General features: G+C 41.3%; 1 protein-coding gene across 6 annotated transcripts in view; it reads left to right on the top strand.

Annotated features, from left to right (window-relative positions):
* XRCC4 (X-ray repair cross complementing 4) overlaps positions 1-24,706 on the top strand; it is a 156,437-nt gene that overhangs the window by 52,812 nt on the left and 78,919 nt on the right. For all 6 annotated transcript variants that reach the window (XM_074532265.1, XM_074532267.1, XM_074532269.1 and 3 more), the window contains 3 exons: positions 3,337-3,503; positions 8,069-8,221; positions 8,607-8,710. In XM_074532265.1, coding sequence (XP_074388366.1) covers positions 3,337-3,503; positions 8,069-8,221; positions 8,607-8,710 — 424 coding nt within the window. The remainder of the gene's footprint in view (positions 1-3,336; positions 3,504-8,068; positions 8,222-8,606; positions 8,711-24,706) is intronic.

The raw sequence follows: 24,706 nt of genomic DNA, 5'->3' as shown, positions 1-24,706 counted from the left end.
TGTGTCATTTTGTCATTTTCTCCTCTACCAGTCCACTTTCCAGTTTAGGATGCCAGCAGGACTCTAGAGCAAGAACTGCCTTGAGATTTCTTTTTTTCCTGACGTCGTTTTAGCGCTGCTTTGGGAATTCCGGGGGCCTTTTTGGCTTATCAGCCTCTCAGCACCGGGCTCCTGGTGGGGCAAACACCACTCAGCTGTAATTTGCCGAGATAGCTGCGTTGCTATTGTTAGTGCTGAGTCGCTGCCTGTTAAAGAGCTGGTGTGAAACAATTCCCTGCTGCAAGAACGGCCTCAGGGAAGGGGATTTTAGTGCACTTTGTGTGAGGGAGGCAGAGCACGACCACACAATCCGGGATCACAGGGCACCATAAAGCACAGCTCATTCCACTCCTTTCCACGAGCAGGGACGCCTTCCACTATTCCAGGCTTCACATTAGTTTTGTTTTAATCGGGGCTGTATCCAAACATTCTGTGTTTTCCTGGAGGTAGCTGGATAATGTGCTCCCCTATCCTAAATTAAGCTATCCTAAATTAAGATTAGATGGCTACTGGAGGAGGAGAGATAGAGAAGAACACTTGTTTTGCAGAAAACCTTACTATTTTTTTTCCTTTTTTAGTTGGTTTGTCAGCACCTGCATGATAAATTTAGGCCTCCTGGTGATGGGTTTGCTCTGCTCACCTTTGTGGTCCTCATAGAAATGCTCCACAGGTTTCAGTGTCCAAGACAGGAGGACAGTAAATTTTATAGTGAGAGAGGAGGTTATAGTCAGTTGCTTCACATGAAGCCTGAGCTAAAGGCTAAATTAAAGATTTAAAACTCAGTTCAAGTCAGTTTAAAAGTCAGTTAAAGTCAAATTAAAGTCAGTGTTAGACTTCAACACCTACAAAGATGGACACATATTCTGTGTCCCTGTAGCAGTGTTGGGCTTTTTTTTTTTTATCATTGCAATTGCATTTGGAGTGTCTGCTGTGATTTTGGTTGTGCAGGTTTTCAGAATAATTCAACTGCTACTCTAATTTATTTTAGGATTATGCATTTTTTATTCTTTCTGTGCAGTGAAAACTGTAATTTGTTTATCCTGATCAAATCGATTTGCCTGTACCTGATCTCAGTTGAATGTATTAAGGCAGAAGACAAGGATGATGTGCTCTCCTTGCTATTTCCTTCACGGAAAAAGATTGTGATGCTATTTATCTGTGCTACCGTGCCTCTCTATCTCTGTGAATTCTTTATCCAAATAGTATGGTGGTGGCTTGCAAGTGATGAAAAACAGTTTCCTTTACACAAACGTGCATCTTTGTTACTGCTGTCAGACAGCAAGTGTGATATTCAGGGGGTGCACGCCAATCTGCGGGCTACTGATAGCGTAATCTAATTTCCAAAAATAAATTAAAAGCATCTTTTCATCTGTAGCCATCAGATGCATGCCTGCTAAAGACAACAACGCTTTAGAGACAGCACATGTGAATTTGGTGGCTAATTGGAAATTAAACCTTCGTGTTTTCCACATTTTCTGATAGGCTGACCTTGCTGAAGGAGGTCAGGGTGGTATCGTGTGTTGGGGCAGAGACTTCCACAGATAAAAGGTCCACGTGGAAGGGCTGTTGCTTGTTTCAAACAATGTCTTTGATAGCTTTGTGAGCAGCTCTTACCGAGCCTTTTTCACCCAAAACTTATGCATGGCGTTAGTGAAACTTGCACTTTAAAAGGGTAACAAGCAATAGGCATTTTTAAATAGGCATCTTTTATGTAATTTTCCATGCCCTCCCAAGTAAAATAGGGGGAAAACCAAATCAAACTGCATTTCTGTTTTTAATAGGTGAGGTGCCACAACACAGAGTTAACACTTCCCTAGTGTGTACCACTTATATGTATGCCTTTTTTAAGATGTTGTAGCTATGTATTCAAGTTGGAAAGAAGGGTAGTACTTCCCTCCATAGGGAAATGCCATAAAATATATGTCAGTCTTTTTGAAGATGAGAGACAACCCCTTCTCCTTCTTCCACTCCCTCAAACTGTTGTGTTGGATATTAATGTGTCTTCACCCAGGCTTGCATGGTTATAGCTCAGCTGGCACTAGTTTCTATGTATGGCTGAGCTATTCCTCCTTTAATGTGACTAAAACAACAGTTTTCTATTGTTTATCCCAGGCAAAACAAATGTGTTCAGACCTCCTGTATACTCTGTACAGCATCCCCACTGCTGTCACAGTGGTTCATTACAGATCCTTTCACCTCACTGGCTTGATGAGGCTGCCTGTTTAATTGGGGGAGTCCTTTTAAGACTAAGAACTTGCTGTCTGAACCCTGGAGGTGACAACTTACTGGCTAGATTTTTCATATTAGCTGCATAAATTACAGACTAACAGAATCCCAGGATATTTGGGGTTGGGAGGGATGTCTGGGGATGATCTGGTGCATCCCACAGGATGGATGGCTCCACACAGGGACACTCCAGGCCCTCCCTGGGCAGCTGTTCCAGGGCTCTGCTGTCCCTCCATGCACACAAGTTTTCCCTCCTGCTGCCCTGCCCCTCGCTGCCCTTTCTTTGATGGCCGCTGCTGCTGCTGCTGGCACTGGCAGCACCGAGCAGAGCCCGGCCCGTGCTCTGGCAGCCCCTGCAGATGTTGGGGGGCATTGATGGCATCCCCTTGGCACGATCCGCTGGGGCCAGCGGGGTCGGGCGTGGGGGTTCACCAGAGCCATCTCAAAAGTTCCACTTTATACAGTCTCAATCCAAAGGAGCAGCATCTGGCCAAAGGGTGGGGAAGATTCCTGGGCCATTGTGCTGAGAGCCTTCGGTGTGTGGGGCAGGCGCAGCGAGCGAGGCCCAGGCACCCAGTCAGAGCTTGTGGGGCAGGGGCAGCGTGTGAGGACAAGTCAGCATCCATCAGAAGCTGTTCCAAGCAGTGCTCTGGGCAGGCACAGCCAGCACCCCTGCAAACAATCACTTGGGATAACATCCAGCAAACGTCCCCCTCAGCCAGGCCCGGGCTCCTGACGGGGCCTTCAGGGCCCTCGCGGCCATCGTGAGGCAAATGAAGGAAACTCGGGAACGTCTCTCGCGGCCCTGTCAGGGCTCCCTTGTGCAGCCTGGCCAGCCCAGAGATGCTGCAGAGTCCTTCTCAACATTGTGGCCCTCTGGAAATAATTACCATGTAGATTATTCCACATATTCCTCCATTCTCTGCATGACAAAATCATTGTGTCCCTTTAAACTGGAGGATTGTAAGGTATTTCTTATGCTTATTAAAGATGTATTCAAGTTTACTGGGGGGAAGCCTCAGTGAAGTTTTTTGTTCAGCTGAAATAATTCATTCTTTCTTTGTGTCTCAGTTCAGACTTGGATCTCTGAAGCTGCAGGAAGTCCCAAACCCAGCAGAGGTGATCAAGGAACTCATTGGTTACTGCCTGGACAGCCTGGGGAAGCTGCAAGCCAAAACTGAGCATCTGCAGAGGGAAAATGAAAGGCTTTTCAGCAACTGGAGCGAGGTGGAGAAGAGGTGAGTTCCCAGGTGGATTCACAGGTGACACCTGAGAAGCTCAGCAGCACTGGTCAGAAATTTTTATTCATTTGAGACATGTTTTGAGCTCAGGTAACCACAGCCCATGTAGTTGTAGATCTCCTTCCTTTGATAAAGATGCAACTGATACTAAAAATTTGCAATTAAAGGTGGTTTTAGCTTCTGTGTTAGAAAAAATCCCCAAACACCTCAAAATCTGTGGAATTAGCTTCACTTTCCTTAGGAAGCCTTTTCATTAATATTATTTCCTATGAATCTTAGGACTGGCAGTGTAAATTATTTACATTTTTGAGTGGGGAATAAATTACTGTTTCTTTCATCTCTTTTCTTTGTTGAGGAAGCCGGAATTGAAAGATGAGTGCAGTATTATAGGAAAAAGCACCATTATTTTTCAAGAGATTTTTGTAATTGCTGCTGCATTTACAATCTGAGTTGTCTATCATTCTGTAGTGAAATAATCTGTGCTTGTTTCAGTAAGCATATAACTCTTTGAGGGAGATCTGTCTTGCTTTTCTGTAGCTTTACCTGAAAAAACACACAATCTAGGAAGATTGATGAAAGAATGCAGCTAATTTGCGTTAATTTACCTTGAAAAAGACAGCCAACTTTTTGGGAGGAGTTAGTTTTGTTTCCCTCTCATTAAAATGAGTAACAGTTTCTCCTGACAGTCTCCCTGACAAGCAGAGGGCCTCCCTAAGTAGTGTTTTACTGCTTAACAGTGTAATTGAACAATAGTGTATTGTATAACCCGTGTTCTGTGCTGCATTACACGCTGATGTGTAAGAGGCATTAGTGCTTGTATCAATTTCCATGGTGGGGTGGCACTTTTACAGAGTAACCCCAAAGAAAAGGAGGAATAAGGAAAAAAAATCCTCAGAGTTGTGTGACTTTGTTCTCAGTGCGAGCTGGTGGATTTCTTTAGCATGTCTGTAGTTTTGAGTAGATGAAAAATGATTTTTCAAAATATACGCTGAAGGTTTTATGGTCATCAGTCTTTGGTCATGTCTCTTTTATGCAGAATAAAAATAATTCAGAAATCATTTTCATTCAAGAAGTATTGGGCTTTTTCATTTGGTTCTTTGGGGGATTTTGGGGGTGTTGTTTTGTTTGGGAGATTTTTGGTTTTATTTTTTGGGTTCATTTTTTTGTTTTGTTTTGTTTTATTGTTTGTTTGCTGGTTTTTTGTTTTATTTTGATTTTTTAATTTTTGGTGTGGTTTTTTTTTTAATTCTTTTTCCCACAACCCCCTTCTACCCTGCTGCCTGCCTTTGCTGTTTCAGCTCCAAACGCTGCGAGTTGCCCCGAGCTGAACAAAGCTGTGCCTGTCTTTGTTCAGGAGGCAGGAATTCAGGATTTACATCCTGCACCACTCTGGGTGCTGAGTGCTGGAACATCAAACACAGAGCACGTGGTGTGCGGAGCTGCAGCCAGGGCACACCAGCCCCACAGCCCCTGCAGCTCCCTCTGCTCACAGCCTCTCTCCTCAGGGCTTGGATAGAATTAAAACATAGCAGGCAGGCTTCCGAGAGCTGCTCCTGTGCCCCTCAGTCGTGGGGCACTGGGTGGAATTATTCAATAATCCCATTTCCATCTCCCTGTTTAATTCTGTTGACCATCACAGAGGTTTTGGTGAGCAAGTGGCTGCCTGGGCTTGAGTGTGTGTGTCTGTGTGTGTACACCTCAGGGATGGATGAGTTAAAATATCAGAGCACAACAGCTGTTTTCTTTATTTCTTATAGAAAATTCAAGGCCAATAGCTATTTTCTTTATTTCTTTTAGAAAATTCAAGGCAAATTATTTCCAGGCCAAGTTGGACGCTGGGGCTTGGAGCAACCTGGGACAGTGGAAGGTGTCCCTGCCCATGGCAGGGTGGGACTGGCTGGAGTTTAAGGCCCTCCAACTCAAACCAGTCTGTGATTCCTTGATAATGGAGGTGGCAAATATTAAGTAATAATAACATGTAGAAAATAATTCCTTGAACAATAAAAATCCAATTTCTGGTTTGGGCACGGGGTACGTATTTTGGTTTTGGACGTCCAAAATTTGAGAGACAAGCCAAATTCAAAATAGCTGCCAGTTTATGTTGTGGCCATCTGCGGTGACAGTATATTTAAACCACAAGCAGATTATAAAAATGCAAGCTAGGTACTTTGGGCTTGAAACTGAGTCTTCAGCATTAGCTCATCAACATTCCATACCATTTCCAATGCTGGGGGAAGGGTGAATCTGAAATGCAAGGGAGAGGTGCCGTGGGATCCAGGAATTATTTCAGAGCACTGGGAACAGGGATGAATACCAGAGATGCTGAATTATTTCCTTCATAGTGTTGGATTGTGAAGCTTGCCACTAAGAATTAAAGGAAAGCCATTAAGTTTCATAGCTCAGGTTCGCCTCTGTAGAGCACGTGTGATTGCTCTGTGTTGGGTCAGCACCAGAAATCTTGTTTTTTATAATTAATTTCTCAGTTTATTGTTTGTCATAGTCCCTAGCAGTGGCTGTTTGACCATTGCCTTTTACCAGTCTCTGCTAAACTATCAGATATGCCATATAAAAGTGTATTTTAAAGGCATATAAACTGCAAGTACAGCATTAATGTGAAGCTTTTGTGATATTCTGTGTTCTGCCAAATTAATGCCATTCTGTGTGTGGAGAATGTATTTGGATGTGGGCAGCTTTGAATAATGGGAGAGAAAAATTAAAAAAAAGGTATTCATGTAAATGAAAACAATCATATAAGATTAACTGATGGCATACTACTAATTGGTTCTGCCCAGAGGGAAAAGTTAATATTCTAATTCTAATATTCAAGATGCTAATTTTTTTCTCTGGAGACTGAAGGAATTGGCTAGTCTTGCAGTTGGTTTCTCCACTGTACTACTCACAGTCCAGGCAGCATCAGCTTCACTTCACTGAAGTTTCCTTTTAAGTGGATTTTCATCAGGGGATGTCTTTGCAGCACCCAGGGACCTCACTGAAGTTATCTTAAATGGCATTTTTTTGGCCAAGTCAGCCACATTTCTCAATATTTGGACCAGCCTCAACTCCTCCACCACAAACCAGTGCCTTGTCAAAGTAAAGGCAGAGAGCAACCACTTTCCCTGGTTTATGTGTGGGAGAGGGGATTATTCTAAGGGATTTGATACAGACAAGATTAGCATATTTTAGACAAAATCCTTTTTCCCCCCATTTTTATGTATACAGAAATAATTAGTATCAAGCATGTCCAGGCTCTTCTGGGCCTTGCATTAGGGTTTATGGTTCTTTGTGAATTGTCTATTTATTCCCCACTAAACAGTTAACTTCCCTTTTGTAGGTGGGAAGTCTCCTGGTAGTTGATTAGTACCTATGATCTTTCATTTAGGAATTATTGAACTGATCTGTATGGTAATGATGTTCTGCTATTTGCATTTAAATTGGATGAATTATTTATCAACTATCAAGCATATCCCTAAAGCATTGAACAGTAGGCTTAATACTTCATGAGATTTCACACATTTCACCAAAACATTAAAATTGTGAGATGATTTTTTTTTTTGCTATTGTCTTGCTTCCTACATCATATATGGTTTTGATCTGTGAACAAAATAATTAGTATTTATGTAGGAAGTCTGTTGAAATCTCTTGCCTTATAAATTAATATTTTTAAAGTCTGTTACATGTCTGGGTTTAATAGCATAACAAGCATTCTAAACTTTTTTACAGCTTTGCACAGGCTGGTGAAAAATACAATTTTGACTTATGACTACTATACTTACTATGATCAGTAAAATTATCAAGATACTTATTTGCTTCTTGTGTACACAGCTAATAAAAAGTTTGTGGTTCAACCCAAGGACTTAAAGGTTATGAAATACAATAATTAAATACAGAGTTACATTTGCCACAAATCACTTGATTTGTTGTGCTCAGGTTTGCTTGTATTCCAGTGTTGCTTATGAGCATTCAAACACCCATATTCTTAATTTAATACTCCCATTGTGCTTCCTTTTATTGACATTCATCTACCCTCATAGATCAATACTAAATTTTTTTAAAAACCTGAAGTATATTTTCCTCTGAAGATATTAAGAGCTAGGCATTTTCTATATTTTGAAATTTTTTTTTCCTCTTCAAATATATTTTACACCAATGTGTGGTACAGATTTGAAGCCTGTCTAGGTGAATCATATCTGTTTATAATCTCATTATGTGTTTCCTCCTAAGGTGTATGCCCACTGTTGTGATTCAGCCTTGAAAATAAAGAACATTTGCCTGTTTAAATTTTAGTTGTCTTGGGTGGAGGGGTGCAAGAACGTACCAAAAATAAAAAAAAAGTTCATGAAAAGAAAGGTTCACATTGGGGAACTTCTCCCTTTTGGAAGCAGAGCTCATTGCACTTCTCTGTGGAAAAACAACAACAAAAAAAGCTTATTCAGGCCTGTTTCAGACACAAGGGGCTGGACCAGCCCTGAGTGGTTTGGAGTGGGGATTCCAGGCTGGCCTCAGGACAGAATTGTCTTCTAGGAAACAGAGGAGTTGGCGTAACAGTTAATTTTGTGCTGCAGGCTGGAAAAATGCGTGGAAGCCAAAGAGGAGCTGGAGGCAGACCTTTACAGCAGGTTTGTTTTGGTGCTGAATGAAAAGAAGGCAAAGATAAGGAACTTGCAGAAGCTGTTGAGTGAAGCTAAAGAATCCGCAGCGGATGCCAAGTGTGCCAGGTATTTAATTTCCCTGGGTTTCTTGGTGGGGTGCACATGCGAGTTTAGCTTAGCTCAGTTTCCATCTCCCTGGCCCTGACAGTGAGTGACAGTTCTTCCTGGCTGAGTGCTGGCTTATCCAAACCAATCCTGGAAGTCAGGGGAGAGGAGGATTCCTTCTGGCATCCCTGCAAGCAGCAGCAGATTGCTGTGGGTGCTGTAGCCAAGAAGTGAGTGTTTGATGGAGCTCTCCTGCTTTCTGCTGGGCTGCAATTGATTTTCCAGTAGGATCATGTCCCTGCCCTTCCCATAGGTGGTGATTTCATACATATTCTCCCTGAATTATTTAATTCCTTTGAGAAACAAAAAAACCTTAATTTCTTTCCCTTTCTTTTGATGTTTTTAGGGATAGTATAGCTGCTACTCAGGTGGTTGTAAAGAGAGAAAACAACTATGATGCCAGCACTGATGAGGAAAGTGAAAATCCAGCACGGGCCTCGTTGCCATCAGGTAAGACAGAAAGCATTGTCTTTGTGTTATATCACAGACAGGCTTTGTGTGAATAAACCTTAAGGAAGGCAAAATGCTACCTGACAGATTGCTCTGTGACAAGCCAGCCAGCAAGCCTCACAAATACCTCTCCTGGAGCAGAGTACAATACTGGCATTTTCAAATTAGAGAGGGGAGGTTTAAAAGCATGTTGCACGAGTGAAGGCACTGTCATTTCTTGCAAAGTGACAAATTACACACTTTGCAGAACTAATGACAGTCTAACAGTATCCGAACCATCAACAATTCCATTTTAAATTCTAGGAATCATGATGTGTGTGCCGTGATTGATAAAGTGTAAAAGGTAGCTCCTGACAGTTTCAATAGTGTTTAAAAAGGGGAAAGAGGGGAGGTTTAACAGCTATAAAAAGAGCTGTGTGCATAAATGGAATGAAAGTGTATTTATAGCAGAATCCACTTATTTGTCAGAGAATTTTTGGCCTTGTGAAGATGCTCATGAAACTTAATCTGATGAATTCTTCCAGGACTAGAGCCTTGTAAAGTGTGTGGGATGCAGTGATGGCACATTATACAGTACAAAATATTTAACTGTGAATCAGAATTTTGGCATGTTTGTGATAAACTAGTGGGAATACCCAGGGCAAATGCTATAAAAGTTTCAAAACTGCATCGATAGTTGTAATATAGTTTGTTTATATATATGTATAGATATATACACATATGTGTATAAAAATAGATACATAAACTTCCCTTAAGGTCTTCAAAGGTTGCTATGGGTTCTCTCACTGGAGCTTTTTATTTCCACCACAGGTAAAGGTAATCCAGACAACAATCTTTTCCTGTAAAACAGCAATTTTGTGTGCTTCCCATTGGGAGCTGGAAGTGTTTGGGACCCTGGTGCCAGTGGCCAACAGCTTGGTCACTCATGGGGGTCTGTTTGCAGAAGAATTTCTGGCTTTATATAAAGTGGGCAGAGCTTCAGACAAGTGGAGGAAATTGTGATCACAGAAAGAAATAATTTGATGCTGCACTGGGGTCTCCAGAAGTCTTTGCTGTCAGGTGCTAATTGTTCAGTTCAGGTAACATGATGAGAAATTTGTTTTGTGAAAAGGCAGGGAAAAGTGGGAGGTGTGGAGTCTTCTTCTAAATTCAGTGGGGCCTAACTAGCTCAGAGGGAATTTTGAGACGGAGATATGTATTTAATAATGAAAACAACAACTATTGCCCTGCTCAGGCAACCACGAGGGACTGGACTGGAAAATACACCAGCTGTGTTTTTATTTTAGGTGCAAACAAAAAATGTACTTTCTTTTGTCTTTGAGGGATGCAGTCCTCAGGGTTTTGGTCCTGACTGGAAGAGTTCAGATGCAAAATTTGCAGATAACATGAAAAGAACATAAAGTTAATGCTCTGGGAACACAGTTGAGTTTTTCAAGGCCATGGCACTGCTGAATATCCCTGAGGTCAGCTGCTGCTCCTCCTGTGTGCACAGCTTTCTCTCCCAGTGAACAGTGGGAAAGCACAGCTGGGTGATGAATATCTGAAGTCTGTCCTAGAATTTTCACACTCAAAAAGAAGCAGATCATGTCTTTATGCGGAAAATAGTAATTCAGGGATGAATGGAATGAGTGGATAGTGAAGCTCAAAGCTCCGTGAAGCATCAAGGACTGTAAGACGTAAAAGATAAGACAGATAATATTTGGGATGTTTTTTCTATTTATCTCAGTTTTCCTATATTCTAGTTCATCACTGTATTTCTTTTCCTTTTGGACTTGCAATGTCATTGCAGGAGTCAATGAGAATTAGAAGATTATTGAGGTAGTTTCAGTAGATATTGGTGAAACCCACAATCAAGAGAGAAGGTCATAATTAAAGAACTTCTTTGAAGGAAAGTGAAAGCAGGTGTGTGTGTGCACACATAGATGCACAGTAAAAGTGCATTTGTATATGTGCATGTCTAAATAATTCACTATTAATTGAGAAATCAGGAGTGCTCAGCAAGTGATTGGGTTTCTGTTGGGAGGGGAAAACTTGTGGTGGTTCCATCACAAGATAGTTCTGTTGTAGCAGCTCATAGGAATGTTACACAGAAGCTATGAAATTCAGACAAAATAATTTTCAAAATCATGATCGTTTGCAAAATCAGCCAAAAAAATCAGGATTTGTTGAACTGCAGAGTTTACAACTCTGACAGTTTTTCTTAATCACCAATAATTGTTCTTCTTGAATTTTTGGGGCATTCAAATGCCAGGGTATTTCACTGGATATGGAGGAAAAACCTGCTGATATTTATTAAAAGAAAATTGAATACCTTATTTAGTTATCAGTCTGGTGTTAATCTGATAAAAATATTGTAACAAGATGCACTGAAGAAAAATAGTAAGAAAATTAGTAAGAATGATTAATTGCAATCTTTGTAAAGGGGCAGAATCTGGAGCCTAAAAGTTTACCTAAAATTTCTTCTTTTTTTGGCATTTCCAGTGTGATTTGTATGTTTGATATATGGTTTGCTTTCTCACAACAATTTCTGCTTCCTAGGCTAAAGCAAAGATGAACTGAAACATGGTAGTTTTTTTCTTGCTTACACACTAATGTAGTTAATGCTTGCTAGTGTAAAGGGAGAAATTAAAATGGAATAAGTAAGTATTTTAAAGCACTCAGAAATAAAGCTGATGATAATTACACTCCTTAGAAATAGTACAATGTTTATAAATAATAATACATTTATAAATAACACTTTGTGTGATTCTTCACAAGAGCTTTGCCTGCCATGCCATGAGCACGGGAGGAATTTATTTGAAACCTCGTTTAGGGCTGTGAATGTGAGGATGAGACAGGCACAGAGCTCCAGCTCTCACTGCAGTTCAATAAATTCTGAAGCAGCCGCTACAGATGCTGTGTGAGGTCCTTGAAATGCCCGTGAGCTCCTGCTTGAGAGAGGAAGGAGGAGATGGGGGAAATCCTGCTGCTGCTCCTCGTGGATGGAGTGCCAGGAATGTTTCTGGGGAGCAGGACAGGGTTGGTTTGGCTTTGGCTGGTTGAGCTTTTGCTCCGGGGCTGGTGAGATTCCCAGAGTTACCAAATCCAGGTGTTTTCTGTAGTGGTGCTTCAGCAAAGTTCCCCCATCTGGAGCAGAGCTGGAAATCCCTCAGAAGGTGTGGAGTGGGGTAAGGCTGGGATTCCCTTGGTGCGCTGGTGCCAGCTGGACACAATTGTTCTTGAAGGGGAAAAAGCAAACCACAACCCCCAGAAATCACCAGCCTGAGTTCCTCCTGGCCCACAGGAGCGAGTGGGTGACTCAGCACGATGCTACAAGATGTTTCTGTCATTGCAGGATACAGAAATGCTAATTCTGGTTAGGGACAGCCCAGTTGTTACAGATTCCTCTTTCTTCCCTCTGCACTGAATTGTACTGGTTTTGTTTACTGAGCCCTTCCTCCTCGGGATCCTGAAATGACAATATCAGTCTGATAAATCATTATTTGATATCACGGTTGGAAATAATGGCTTTGCCCTGCAAATCAGCTCCTGTTATTCACTGGAAAATGTTTTAGTGGTTCACCCATCAGGAGGCTTTTAAAACATGAGCAAGGATGGGATAAATGTTCCCCCTCTCTGCTGCCTTCCCAGGAGCTTGAAAGGGAGATGGAGGGTAACAGTTTACTCTTCCCAGTGCCTGGAAAGTGACCAGAAAGGAGAATATTATCCCTCCTCCCAGGTATATGCCAAAACTGCAGGGAAAGATTTAATTATTGTAATCTATTGTAGATAAGAAGGATAACATAGCAGGTGGGATGTAGGAAGAAATTGTTTAATGATTTATTGTTGTTATTTTAATTTATAAATGCCATTATATGTGTCTGCCTCTGGACAGAACAAGGCTGCTGTGCACCAATTTACAGTCAGCTTGCATCTCGTTTTATTTTCCTTAGTTGTATTTCACATTATAATTGGTAGGAGTTACCTCTCCTTAGGGTAAGGAGGGATGTCATGATCTGCCCTGCTGGATCAAATAAAATTTTATGATCTGTGTTTCTTGCCGAGTTGTGTGGAAATATCCCACATTTCCCCAGACACTGAGTGCCCACACTTTTCTGCGTGTTTGATGATGAGGACAGGTTCAGAACTGGTTCTACTAAAATCTCTGCAGAGCCCACAGTAAATAAGAGCGAGCACCTTGCCATCTCCCACTGCCTCACCATGCAAATGTTCTCACCCCCTGCATTCAAGCTCCTGCCTTGGGGATTGTGTGTTATGCCCTCAGGACTTAGTGGCACTTTAAATTTAATTAGCTCTCCTGTGTAGTCCAAGCCACTGATGGCTCGGTGCTGCTGGTTAATAAGCTTTGATCAAAGTTAATAATAATAAAAAAAGCCTGTTGTAACAGCACCCGGCTGTGCTGTGCAGTTAAAATTCCATCTGTGAAGGCTTCTCTTTAAAAGTCTGGTTTTTAGGAGTTTTAGTACTTAGCCATCCTAATTTACCTCGGGTTTAAATTATTTCTCTTTTTGTCAGGCTGCAATTGAAAATGGTTCATCCTGAGGAACAATCTCATTTCCCTTTCCCTTAAAGCTGTAGATACCTTTTCTTTTCTTCTCCCTGAAACTTGATACTGATTCTTCCCCTGCAACCTGATGGTTTTGTGCCTCTGAAATAGTTGTGGTGGCCAAACTGGTTTCCCTCTGTATTACAGCAGGTGTCATGGTCAAAATGCATTTACAGTAAAAATATCAAAATGTTCCATGCCCCTTTAAAAATCCTCGTGTGAGTATTGCACTAAGAGGGATTTACAACACATTACCTTGACATATTTCTATGAAAATTATCAAAATTGCTTCTATCTCTGCATATTCTCTACACACCTTCTTTCTGTTCCTTCTTCAGCATTTACAGTGATGCAGCTGAATGTGGTTTCACCAAAATGAGTCATTATTCGATGAAATTCTGTAATTGACAGAGTCAGATTTATACTTTGTTAAGGCTGTTGAAAGTTTGGTGATTGATCAAAAAAAAATTAGAGCAGTTAATGATCACACTGCACAGTTAGGTGCCACAGCATTGATTAATGTAAAATTTAAAAATGTTTGTTGTTGTATTATCCACATACTAATAAATGTCACACATGAAAGACCTTTTATTTCCTTGGTGAGTTGTAAAATGTTTTTAAGTGCTATTTAATTTCTGCATAAATTGTCAAATTAACTGCCTTTAGTATATTCAAGTTAAATTGTAAGAGCCTTATTTTAGAATCATTTTCAGACCAAGCTGTTGATTACAATCTTGATGCACACCCATGAATGCAGTGTTGTTTTTTTTTTTCTGTCCTCAACTGAAAAACCAGGTTAATTTCAACAGTTCAGCAATGTGCACTTTGAACAGAGGTGGAATTATTTCATTTTTGGGGGGGAGGGAGTTAATATGGTCACACAAAGGAGAATAAGTGATATCAAGTTTTTGAGTAAATAAGTCACAATTAAATCCATTAATGAAGCAGTGCCTTATCTCCTTCCATGAATAATGGAATCATTTCCCAAGCCTATTTTGACACCTGTTGGTAGAGAATTTACCTCCCCATTTGTGAACCTGCAACTTGAGTGGAGCTGGAGCTGTGCCCTGCTCTGCCTCATCCTCCTCCAATGCCCAGCTGAAGAGCCACTGCTTATCAGGTGAGCAGGAAACTCCTGCCAGGGGCAATCCCCATTCCAGCTTCTGTCTCTGCTTTACTCCACACTCCCTGCATTTGTTTAGCACCCAGGGTAATTCTCCTTTTGGGATCTGGTGCAATTAAAGGACCTGGCAGGGATTATTTTTATTACACCACATTGTTCTTCAATACTTGTATTATGGACCACAGCAGTGACTGAACTCAGTGCACAGTGAAATGCAAGCCTGCCCAGGAAACCTCTGTCACACAATTTCATTTTGAACTTGGTCCTCCCGCTGTCCCAGGCTGCCCCAAGCCTTGTCCAGCCTGGCCTTGGGCATTCCCAGGGATCCAGGGGCAGCCCCAGCTTCCCTGGGAATTCCACCCCGTCCCCTGCCCCCCTTGAAGGCAACAATTCCTTCCCAATTCCTTCCCAATTTCCCATCTGACCCTGCCCCCAGCCAGTTGTAATTCAGAAGAAACAGCATCAAAAATATTTAGGCATATTTCATGATATACTGAAAACCAGATAATTGACATGCAGAAAACACAGAGCATTTGCGTTCAGTTTTTGAGAACACTGTCGCTTCAGAAGAGTTGACATTTGGTTTAGCACTGTTGGGGGATCCTTTCAACAAGGAGAAGTATTGATTCTTGAGGAAGAAAGGTTCCTGAAAGGGTGGCGATCCTGAACGCTGGGATGAAAACCCTTATTGTCAGCTGGGGCTGTCTGTCAGCAAGCCCTGGATGCTGCAGGTGCTGGCACACCAGGGAGCAGCACATTCCAGCAGAGTTTGCTGTCACCTGTGGCTGTTCCAAGTTCTGTAGCAGCTCCTCTGATGCAGAGCTGAGTGTTTTGCAGGCTGTCTTCTCAAGCTGCCCATTTCCTGTGTGTTTTGTGTTTTGGGTGGGGAGTCAGGCAGTGGGCAGTTCCCCAGTGCTGGGTGCACACACCAGTTTGTTTTTTATTTGGACTGTGGGGGCATTTGCTCTGGCCACCTGTGCAACGCTCACTGCCATAATTACCCTAATGACTTCCCAGCTGCATCACGGTGTCTCATCCCAGCAAACAGCCTGTGTTGATTAAAAGCTGGGTTGCTCAAGATTGCTCTAAGCCCTGTGGTTGTTCCCTTGATTTATTGCTTTTCCAGGTTAAAGCACACATCCCTGTTTTTAACTGGAAGTTTTCTCAGCCAGGCTGCACCTTGTGAGTCTGGTGGGTCTTGGCTGGATTTGAGAGTTTGTTTCCCTGTTTGGCTCTTTATTGTGTCTTTAAGCCCAGTGGAAACTTGGTGGGAAACAGATTTTACACCTAAGGAAATGTCAAAGTCATCACACTATCTAAACAAGAATAGAAAAAAATGTTTTATTTTAGTGCTTTAAAACACCTTTGAGTAAGAAGAAGGAAATCTCATTGCTTCATCTAAAAACCATGAATGTAATATGCCTGTAAACTTTTTTTTTAACTTATTCCCCCCTCCTCTTCTCTACTGTCCTGCTTTTACTGGACATTTTTGTTATTTGTGTCCATCTCAGGTAAAAGGTAATGTCCTAAAGTCACCTTCCTACCTTAAGCTTTTATTTTTAAGGTGGCACATAGATCAATCTAAAAGACACTGAGAATGAGGTGATAAAATTGCACTAGCAAAATTTGCTTTACTCAGTGGAAACCAAAAATGATGGCACTAAACTGATACACAGATTCTACATAAATCACTTGGCATGTTTCCATACTTCCTGGAAAGCAGGGTTTTGGTTTTTTGTTTTTGTTTTTTTCTTTTTTTGGTCAGTCATTGTATTGAAAGGCTGAGAAGTCCCTTTTCATCTTTAGGATGAAAGGCTCTTCTTGAGGACCCTTTTCCTCAATATCCATGATGCTGCATACATCACATGCACAGATTTAATGCAGAATATTAGAAATCTGTGAAACTTGGAAGGGGGAAAATGGCTTCGAAGGGGAAAAACGGCTTCAAAATAATCCAGGCACAATAGGCAAATGCCATGAGTAGTTATTGTTCCAGATTTTGTTGTGCATTTTGCTGCATTCTGCTTGGTTTTGAAGCCTCACCTGAACTCGCTGGTTTATGTACAGCAGGCCTGGTGACCTCATAAAGGAGCTCACAGTTACATACCCTGTGTCCAGGCAGGTCAAACATCAAATTTCACACTCTAAAAGAGAACTTTCCCATGTGGCAACTGATAAAGGGGAGATATTTTCACATCTGGAGCTGTCAGCAACATCTTATTAGCTTGTTTTATTTTTTTTTTTTGCTTACTATATAAATTAAAAGTAATAAAGGAAATAATTCCAAAGCAAAAGTATTGTAAACTCTGAATTTTGCTTTTTTTTTAATTTGGTGCAGAGAGAATTCCAGTATACATGAAACACAGTGTGCATTTCCTCATACAAATACCTCATTTATTTACTGTTTTTTTCTTTTTAACATCTGATTAGTTTTATTCTCTTAAGACACACAAAACATGACACTTGATAACTTCACAGAGAGAGTAAAATCCGTGAGGTTCACAGCTTTATATTTATATTTAGAAAAACAAGTGCAAAACAATACTCTGTGCATCCTGAGTATGATGCCCCTCTCTTAGAAACAAAGTAGCTAATTTTTGTTTTAAGAAGGTTGATTTAAAGAAAAAGAAGCTCACAGGTGGATTCATTTTCCTGCAGTTTTCATCTCCATTTCATAAGGCTTTACCCAACTTTGCTCCTGTTCCTGCAAGTTAACAGGTGTGATTGTGATCACCTGGGACCAATCGCACTGAAATCATTGGGCCCTCTTTGAAATTCTTCTCAAATTTAAACCAAATAATTCACTTTTCCAGAAAAGGTATCCCTGTAGTCAAGCTACAAACCTCTTCTTCCCTTGTAGATTATAAAAATATTAATTATAACTCATTTATAACTCATTACCAATTCTGTCATGTGCAAAGAGGCACAATATCACTCTTGATGCAAACAGAAATTTGGATGCTCTGTGAACAGTTCAGAACATACTGTTCTGGAAATCTGGATATTTAAATGTAAATTAAAAAGAGTGACCCTCTTTAATTATCTTTTTTTTTTTTTCTCATAGAATATGGGGTAAAATTTAAACCTTTTTGTGTAGATATCAATTATGTCCAAATTCATCATAAATAAAATGAAACAAAAAAGGTACATTACCATACATATATATGTTCCAGTATTTTTAAATATAATGAGAATATACGAAGAACTAAAACTTGGCATTGATTCCATGATAGTTTTTCTTAGTCTCTCTTAAGTAGTAACTCCTCAATCATTTGAAAGCCACAATCAAAATAAATTAATGTTCAGTGTTGATGTGCATGGCAGAGAACCAGTTTACTATGCCTATGTCAAATGGCTTCCAGGGCATTCCTTTGTTCAGTTTGAGAGCAGAGTTTTTGGAGTTTTTGTATTTAATAAGGATATAAAACTTCCTCAACAAAAAAGTGAATAGGCAGCTCTTTGGTGACTGTGCTGATAGTTAAAAATCTCAGCTTTCAAGAGTGCCAAAGTAATTTTCATTATTTAATGGGTTAATCCATCAGTAGCTTGGAAGGAAATTTGATGTAACCAGTTCAGGCAAGACCAAAAGTCTTAATTTTTGTCTCTGTAATGAACCTGGTTGTTTCAGGTGGAGAAATAAACTCAGCTTGTAGGAGAACACCTTGCAGCAGAGTTTTGTCTCAGCTGAGACTGGGTCTCACAGGTGTGCTCACCTGGCTGCAATGCTGTCCCAGCTTACACAGCCCCCAGATTTCCCTTTGCTGATCCTGCAACTGTCTCCAATTCCATACAGGAAAAGCAGGGTTTATTTGGGATTAGCCATACTGTGAGCTGTTGTCTCAGTCAGGAGAAAAACATCTCTTTAATCTATAGCCAGGTGTTGGATTCTCACAAGGATATTCATTACCTGGGTTCCTGGGAGAGGAGGGTCAGGTCAGGAGTATCTGATTGCCAGCAATTTCCTTGAGACCTTGCCCGGTTAACCTGTCCGTAATCCCCAGGGGTTCTTTCAGGGGCTGATGGTGGCATTCTGGCACTCTCCATGGGTTATTTGAATTTTGTCCCACCATCTTCACGTGGCGTTAATGCACTTCATCTGCTCTAAGCTTCAAAGTAATTAAAAAAAAAAAAAAAAAGAGAGAAATTTCAAATATTAAAAAAAACTGTTTTATGCTCCCCACTTGACTGTTTACTTCATTACACCTCAACAAATATTAACTACTCTAGTTAGGCATGAAATTTGGTCTACTTTGGGAACAGTATCATTAACTAAATGGCTCATTAGTACAGCTTGTTGCTCCTTCAGGAAGCATCAAAACACTTTGGGGGCAATCTTCGAATTCTAGCAAGACTTGGAGAATTTTGATGGAGGTGAAATTTTCTTTTGTTGTTTTTGTTGGATTTGTTTTTTCTTTTGTTTTGTTCTAGAGGTGAGGAGAAGAAAGCCAAAAGCAATGCCTTCACTCCATGGAGCTGCCCTGCGGCGCAGGGGAGAGGGAAGGAATATGTGATAGGATTTGGGACACATCTCCCTGAAGGGAGGCAGTGGCTTCTTGCATTGTTGATCAGTGTGTGAGTGAGGGGAATGAGGATGGAGCAGGTCCCAAAATGTGTTTGTGTTGGAAACAGCACGCACGCAGGGTGTCACCTGACAGAGCCCCTAACACATGCACGGAGTACAGTAAGCAGCCTTGAGGAAATCTCCTGGGAAAGCTGATTTTTCCAAAGCAGTTGCATGTTGTGAACCCCTGAATATCCCTTGTTAGGTAAAACACTTTGTGCTTGGTTACCAGTGACTCCTGTTTTCCATGTGTGGAAGACTCACAGTGTTTTTTGTTGGGATTTGCAGGAACACCCCCTTGGTGTGGGAAGGAAAAGAAAACAAGAGGAAAAAAAAAAAGAAAAAAGATTGATGTGCAAAATGGCAAGGATATTTGGTATATAAGTAATTTGCTTGGCTAGTCTCTAAAAGTCCCACATAATCCAGGAGATTCACAGAGGGTTGAGTGTAGATCACACAGACTGGTTTGTGTTGGAAGGGACCTTGAGGAGCACCCAGTTCCTTGGCAGGGACACCTTCCACTGCCCCAGGCTGCTGCAAGCCCCAGTGTGCAGCCTGCCAGGGATCCAGGGGCAGCCCCAGCTTCAGTGGGCACCCTGTGCCAGGGTCTCCTCACCCTTCCAGCACCCATGCTTTTCACCTGACTGCTTTTATTGGCGTGAATTTCCTCATAGCCCGTAACAAGCAGTTCGTTTTTTGTTCAGTCCTCATGCTGAACAGAGCCTTTCCTTAGATCAGAATCAGCTCCTCTCTATTTGCTGTGAGACACTGCTTGCCATCAGCTTCCATCTGTGTCCAGAGGTGAATCCTCATCCTTACTCCAGCACTGCTCTTAAGAGCACTGGGCTCATTACCTGTGCCTTGCTCAGCCCTGGCTCTACCCAGCACTGTTTGCAGCCTGCCTGAAGACAGAGTTCCCCAATTCCCTCACTTGACAACAACAAATCTGAGTCACAATTCCCAGCCATGTCCCCAGGTGTGCTGAGCAAACCTCCCCACAGGACTGGGCCGCCTGTTTGTGCGGCTGCTGCCTGCAAAACGAGCCTTTGTGCAGCAGGTTCAAAACATCAACAGCTGGCTGATGCTCCAGTGGAGGCTCCTTGTAAATTGCACCTGGTTTGATTTCAGTTCTGTAGAGCAAACAGGTCAATTCCAATATCATCACCTACCTTGGCTGGTAAAGGAAAACAAAATCTGGGGATTGATGTGAAATGCAGATGGACTTTTAGGTTAAATGGATTTTCAATCATTTCACTATACTGTCATTCATTTTTGATGTGAGCTGCTCTATTTTTACTTCACCTTGCTGTTTTTTCTGTCCCTCCCATGTCTAAAACTATTTCATTAACCAGTGAAATTTAGGAACATGTTCTGCCAAGCTTCTGTAACTTCTGAGGACATTAACAAATCACTAACCAAGCACGAAATGCCATCAGGATGCAGAAGAAATTTAAATGCACCTCTTCTCTGCATGCCCAGGAGGGATAAGCTGCTACTGTGCACTTAGCTTAACTTTTCATCAAACTGGAGAACAGAGAACTATTTTCTTTCTGGAAATTGTAGTTTAAACTTCCCAGAAATGATTAAGTCTCATAGCTTTTAGGGAAATGTAAAAAGTGCTTCTGCCCACCAAGGACTTCATAAAGATTTTTGGCACTTGTGACATGAATGCATCTGTCTTTTCCTTGTGATCGGAAATGGAGGCAGGCTGTGACTGATGGAAATGTGATTTCCAATTCCCCACTTCCCTCTGCCTAAACTCAGTTTTTCTGGGGTTTTTTTGAGAGACAGAAAAATGGAAGATGTTGCACAGGTAGCAACCAGACTGAGCAGCTGCCCTCAATTATTGCAGGCTGGTGACTCTGACCACATCACACCAAGGGTAAAATCAGATTTCTGCCATGAGTCCTAACATCTTGGGCACCTTCCCCATGAAGCAGGGCAGGAATTAGAAGGTTCCCAACAGAGGATTTTTGAGGGCTATGAGTGCTTTCAAGCTATCCTTACAATGTTTGAATAATAGGACTGATGGCAGTAATTTCCAGGAAGCATCATCAGCAAGCTCAAAGCTGTGATTAGCCTTTGGTTTGTGAGCGAATTATGTCACTTTCTAGGCTACTGAGCTGCTTCCTGATGCTTTATTCTTTACTCGGTTGCAACACTTGGTTCAGGAGCTGCCAAATGAAAAAATCTACTCTTTTTCTAGGCGTATGAACATCAAAAAGCTGTTTCAATAGCTGAGAACCTCCTGCTTAGCTGCATAGCACAGCTGAATTTTGATAATCTGAGGAAAAAATACCCAGAAAATCACTGGAATCAGGCATCATTCTCACTGCACCCTGAGAGAAGGAGGGTCTTGTCCACCTCACAGAACATAGAATTGCAGATTCATTGATTCCCTAAGATTGGGTAAAACATAAAGATCGTGGAGTCAGATGGTGAAGCTAGCACTGCCACATCCCTAAACACCACATCCTCACATCTATTGAACACTTTAAAGGATGATTCCACCACTACCCCAGTCAGCCCATCCAGCATTTGAAAACCCTTTGTGTGAATAAATTATTCCTAATACCCAAACTAATCCTCCCCTGGTGCAACCTGAGGCCATTTTCTCTTGTCCTGTCTCTTGTCAGGAGACAGAAGAGATCAACCCCCATGTTGTCAACCTCTGAGTTCTGGAGAGCCAAGGAGAGGAGATGGTTTATTTTGGATAAACTAAGGATGGAAGACATGCAGCCGTCCCATTGCAGGCACCTTTACGTGCACTGGAGGTATTTCATATGCAGGGGGAGGCCAACTGTGCCATTGAAGTGTCACAGACACTGGAGGGCTGCACAGAGCATCCAGACAAGCCAGCACTTTCAGGAGATACTTATATTTTATGGCTAAAAGACATTAAATAGTTTCCTAAAGCCCCAGCCCCATTGAAGATGTGTCTGTAGCCTACTGAGGAGAATTTTTACTGCATGAATGATGGAAAATTGCCTTAAAATAAATCACTGGTGAGTTCCCCCTGTTGAGCTTGAGGGAAAGGAATGGGCACAGGAGATGAGCCTTAGTGGGGTAAGGGGATATAATCACAGTTCCTGTCTTCTGGTGGGAGAAAAGCTGTTAAATTCATGGTACAGATTAGGGATTTTGCAGCTCTAAGGTGGGAAAAATGTCTGTTTCACTCTGTGCTGCTCCATCCTTCTGCTGCAATGAGTAGTAGCAGTAAAGGACTTAACAAGATGCATTTTCATTTAATTTTTTTCTTTACTTTTTGAAAAATGGGACATCAGACAGGAAGAAGTGGCACTGCATTTTGATGAGATTAAGGTATTTCCCACTTCATTCTCCTCGCTGTGGCTTGCTGGAATTACTGCAGGAGAGATGTGACATTTATTAATGGCAGCCAGTGGCTCAGTCAGTGATGACCCTTATCCATATTGCAGCGAATTAACCATGCTGTGTATCCATGTCCTTTGTCTGGGATGGGAAACTGGAAGGGAAAGCAGCCCCCAAATCCTTCCTTGCAGCAGCCTGGTGTCTCAGAGCTGAGCTTCTCCCAGTGGCCCAGGCTGCTGTTCCCATTCAGGACAACGCTGACATTTTTAATTCACGTCTGCTTCTCAGAACAAATCATCCCTTTGTTGCTCATGGGCCTGAGGAACTTTAAAATCCCTGTCTGGCAGACAGGAGGTGGCTTTATTTTCCTTAGATATCCTTGGATAACTAGATCAACACAGTTCTTGTTATCAGCTGGAATAGTTGTTATTAGTGAAAACAGTGTTAGAGGAAATAACAGGTATTTTTGTAGCGAGGGTTCCTGAGGGTAAATGGTGAAGGCACAGAGCATTTTCCTTTTTTAAACCACCAAAACAAGAGGCTGTGATGTGTGAGCATGCAGGCTAGCCATTAGTGTGTCAGCAGTTTAAAAATGGATGTTTTAGTCATGGTAGTGCTTTTTTCCTACTACTTCAGGGGAAAGAAAGCAGCAATGGACCTTAAGCTCTTTCATACAATTTAACAAAAAGAACAAAGCTGCTATTGGCAGGTTTTGTGGGAGAGGGAATGGTCAAGAAGGATTCTAGGTGTTTCTCAGGTAATGGTATTACTCAGCTGCCTTTTCAGGAAATACAATTTGAAGTGACTGCGTTCATGCCCAGCATGCAATTAGCCTTTTTCTTTGTTTTGTGCATTTCACCAGCAAGCTCTATCCCAGAATAATACCCTGAATTCTCAATTGGTGTAATTCATGATGGTTCCATTAACTTCCAGAGAGGCTGCTCTGGCTTATTCTGGCCCAAAGTGTTCAGTTCTGAACGTGCAATAAAAGTGTTACTCATCTGAGCAGCCGCTATTCACATCAGCACTCTGTGCCCAGTCCTGGAGGTTTTAATGTGTTTTTTGTTGGTCAACAAAGAGGGTGTTGTGTGCACGGGCAAAGATGAGATGTATCTTTCTCTGCTTTTGAGCTCTGCTCTGACGTTTTTCACTCTTCTGCACAGTGCTTTCCTCCACGAGGAGTCAGACCAGACTGGCCTTCCTGGGAGGCAGCCTGCCAAAATAGCACCCAGTGCCAGCAACCGTGGGACTGAGGGCAGCACTGTGGAACTCCAACTGCAGCACACTAGGAAAATATTTTTTTAAATGTCTGATTTGGAACTCTGTGTGATGATTTCTTTTTTTTTTTTTTTTTATTTCTCCCTCCTCCTTTTTTTTTTTTTTTATTTTAGGTATACCAATATAATAATGATTAATCCATTCCGATAAAAGAAAATCGCAGGTTCTCAAACGTCTTTTTGGACAAGTATTATGATGGTTAGAAACAATGTTAGTTAAAGGCAAAAATTCTAGCTTTAAATAATATCTGCATTGTTTTTTTTCTAAGGATCAGGCTGTCAAACACAGCACTACTCAGGACAGCTGGAGTACTTCTAAGATGAAACCTTTCATTTGAGAAAATGTGATATGAAGATTCTCTGTTGCACATTTCTCTTTTTTTTTTTCTGGAAAGAATGGAAAAAAATCAAATTATGTCATATTTTCTGCTTATAGAACCTTGGTATGCCTTTATATCGTCCCACACATCACCTGCCCAACCCAGTGACTTTATTCTGCTTTTACTGTTAGTGAGCTTAATCCTTCATGTCTTTGTAGCCTGCCACATCTTTTTTTCTCTTGGTTCTCTAGAAAAATTCACAAAGTAATTCATACTTTCTAACATCTTCAGAAAATTTCTCTGGAAATAACCCACTGACATTCTTCCTTTGATGACATTTTGTTTTTACTGTATTTCATCACTAGGATTTAGCATGTGGTTTATATCACAGTGATCATCCCTTGATATTTTTTCTGAAGCAAGGTGCCAGAGGAAAAACTCTTTTCAGTCTAAACTAGTCTGTTTTGTTGTGGTGGGAAAAGGAGTGTGTGTTTACACACCCTTTGTATTTAAATCCCATTTTCTCTAAGCTTTATTTAGTTAGAGGGAGACTGTATTACTTTTTGTAATCAAACCTTACCATTACAGTAACTGTTGTTTTGGAGAAATGTCAGGAAGTGTTTAAAATTTCCACCGGGCCTTAATAATTTAAATGAATTTTTGTTGGTAAAGGGGCATGAGAATTGCACAGTGTAATGAAATTACAAAAATACATTAAATATAGAAAAGCATTTTCTTCTTGCGTATAGATATTTTGAGCTTGCATGAAATATTAAGCAACCATAAATTATCCCTATATATAGATATATATTTTTTTAGAATCACAGCACTTTGATGGA

This window comes from Zonotrichia albicollis, chromosome Z (assembly GCF_047830755.1).
Source record: "Zonotrichia albicollis isolate bZonAlb1 chromosome Z, bZonAlb1.hap1, whole genome shotgun sequence".
Classification (NCBI taxonomy): Eukaryota; Metazoa; Chordata; class Aves; order Passeriformes; family Passerellidae; genus Zonotrichia; species Zonotrichia albicollis.
The sequence above is the reverse complement of the archived record's forward strand: the minus strand, read 5'-3'. Positions and strand labels throughout refer to the sequence as shown.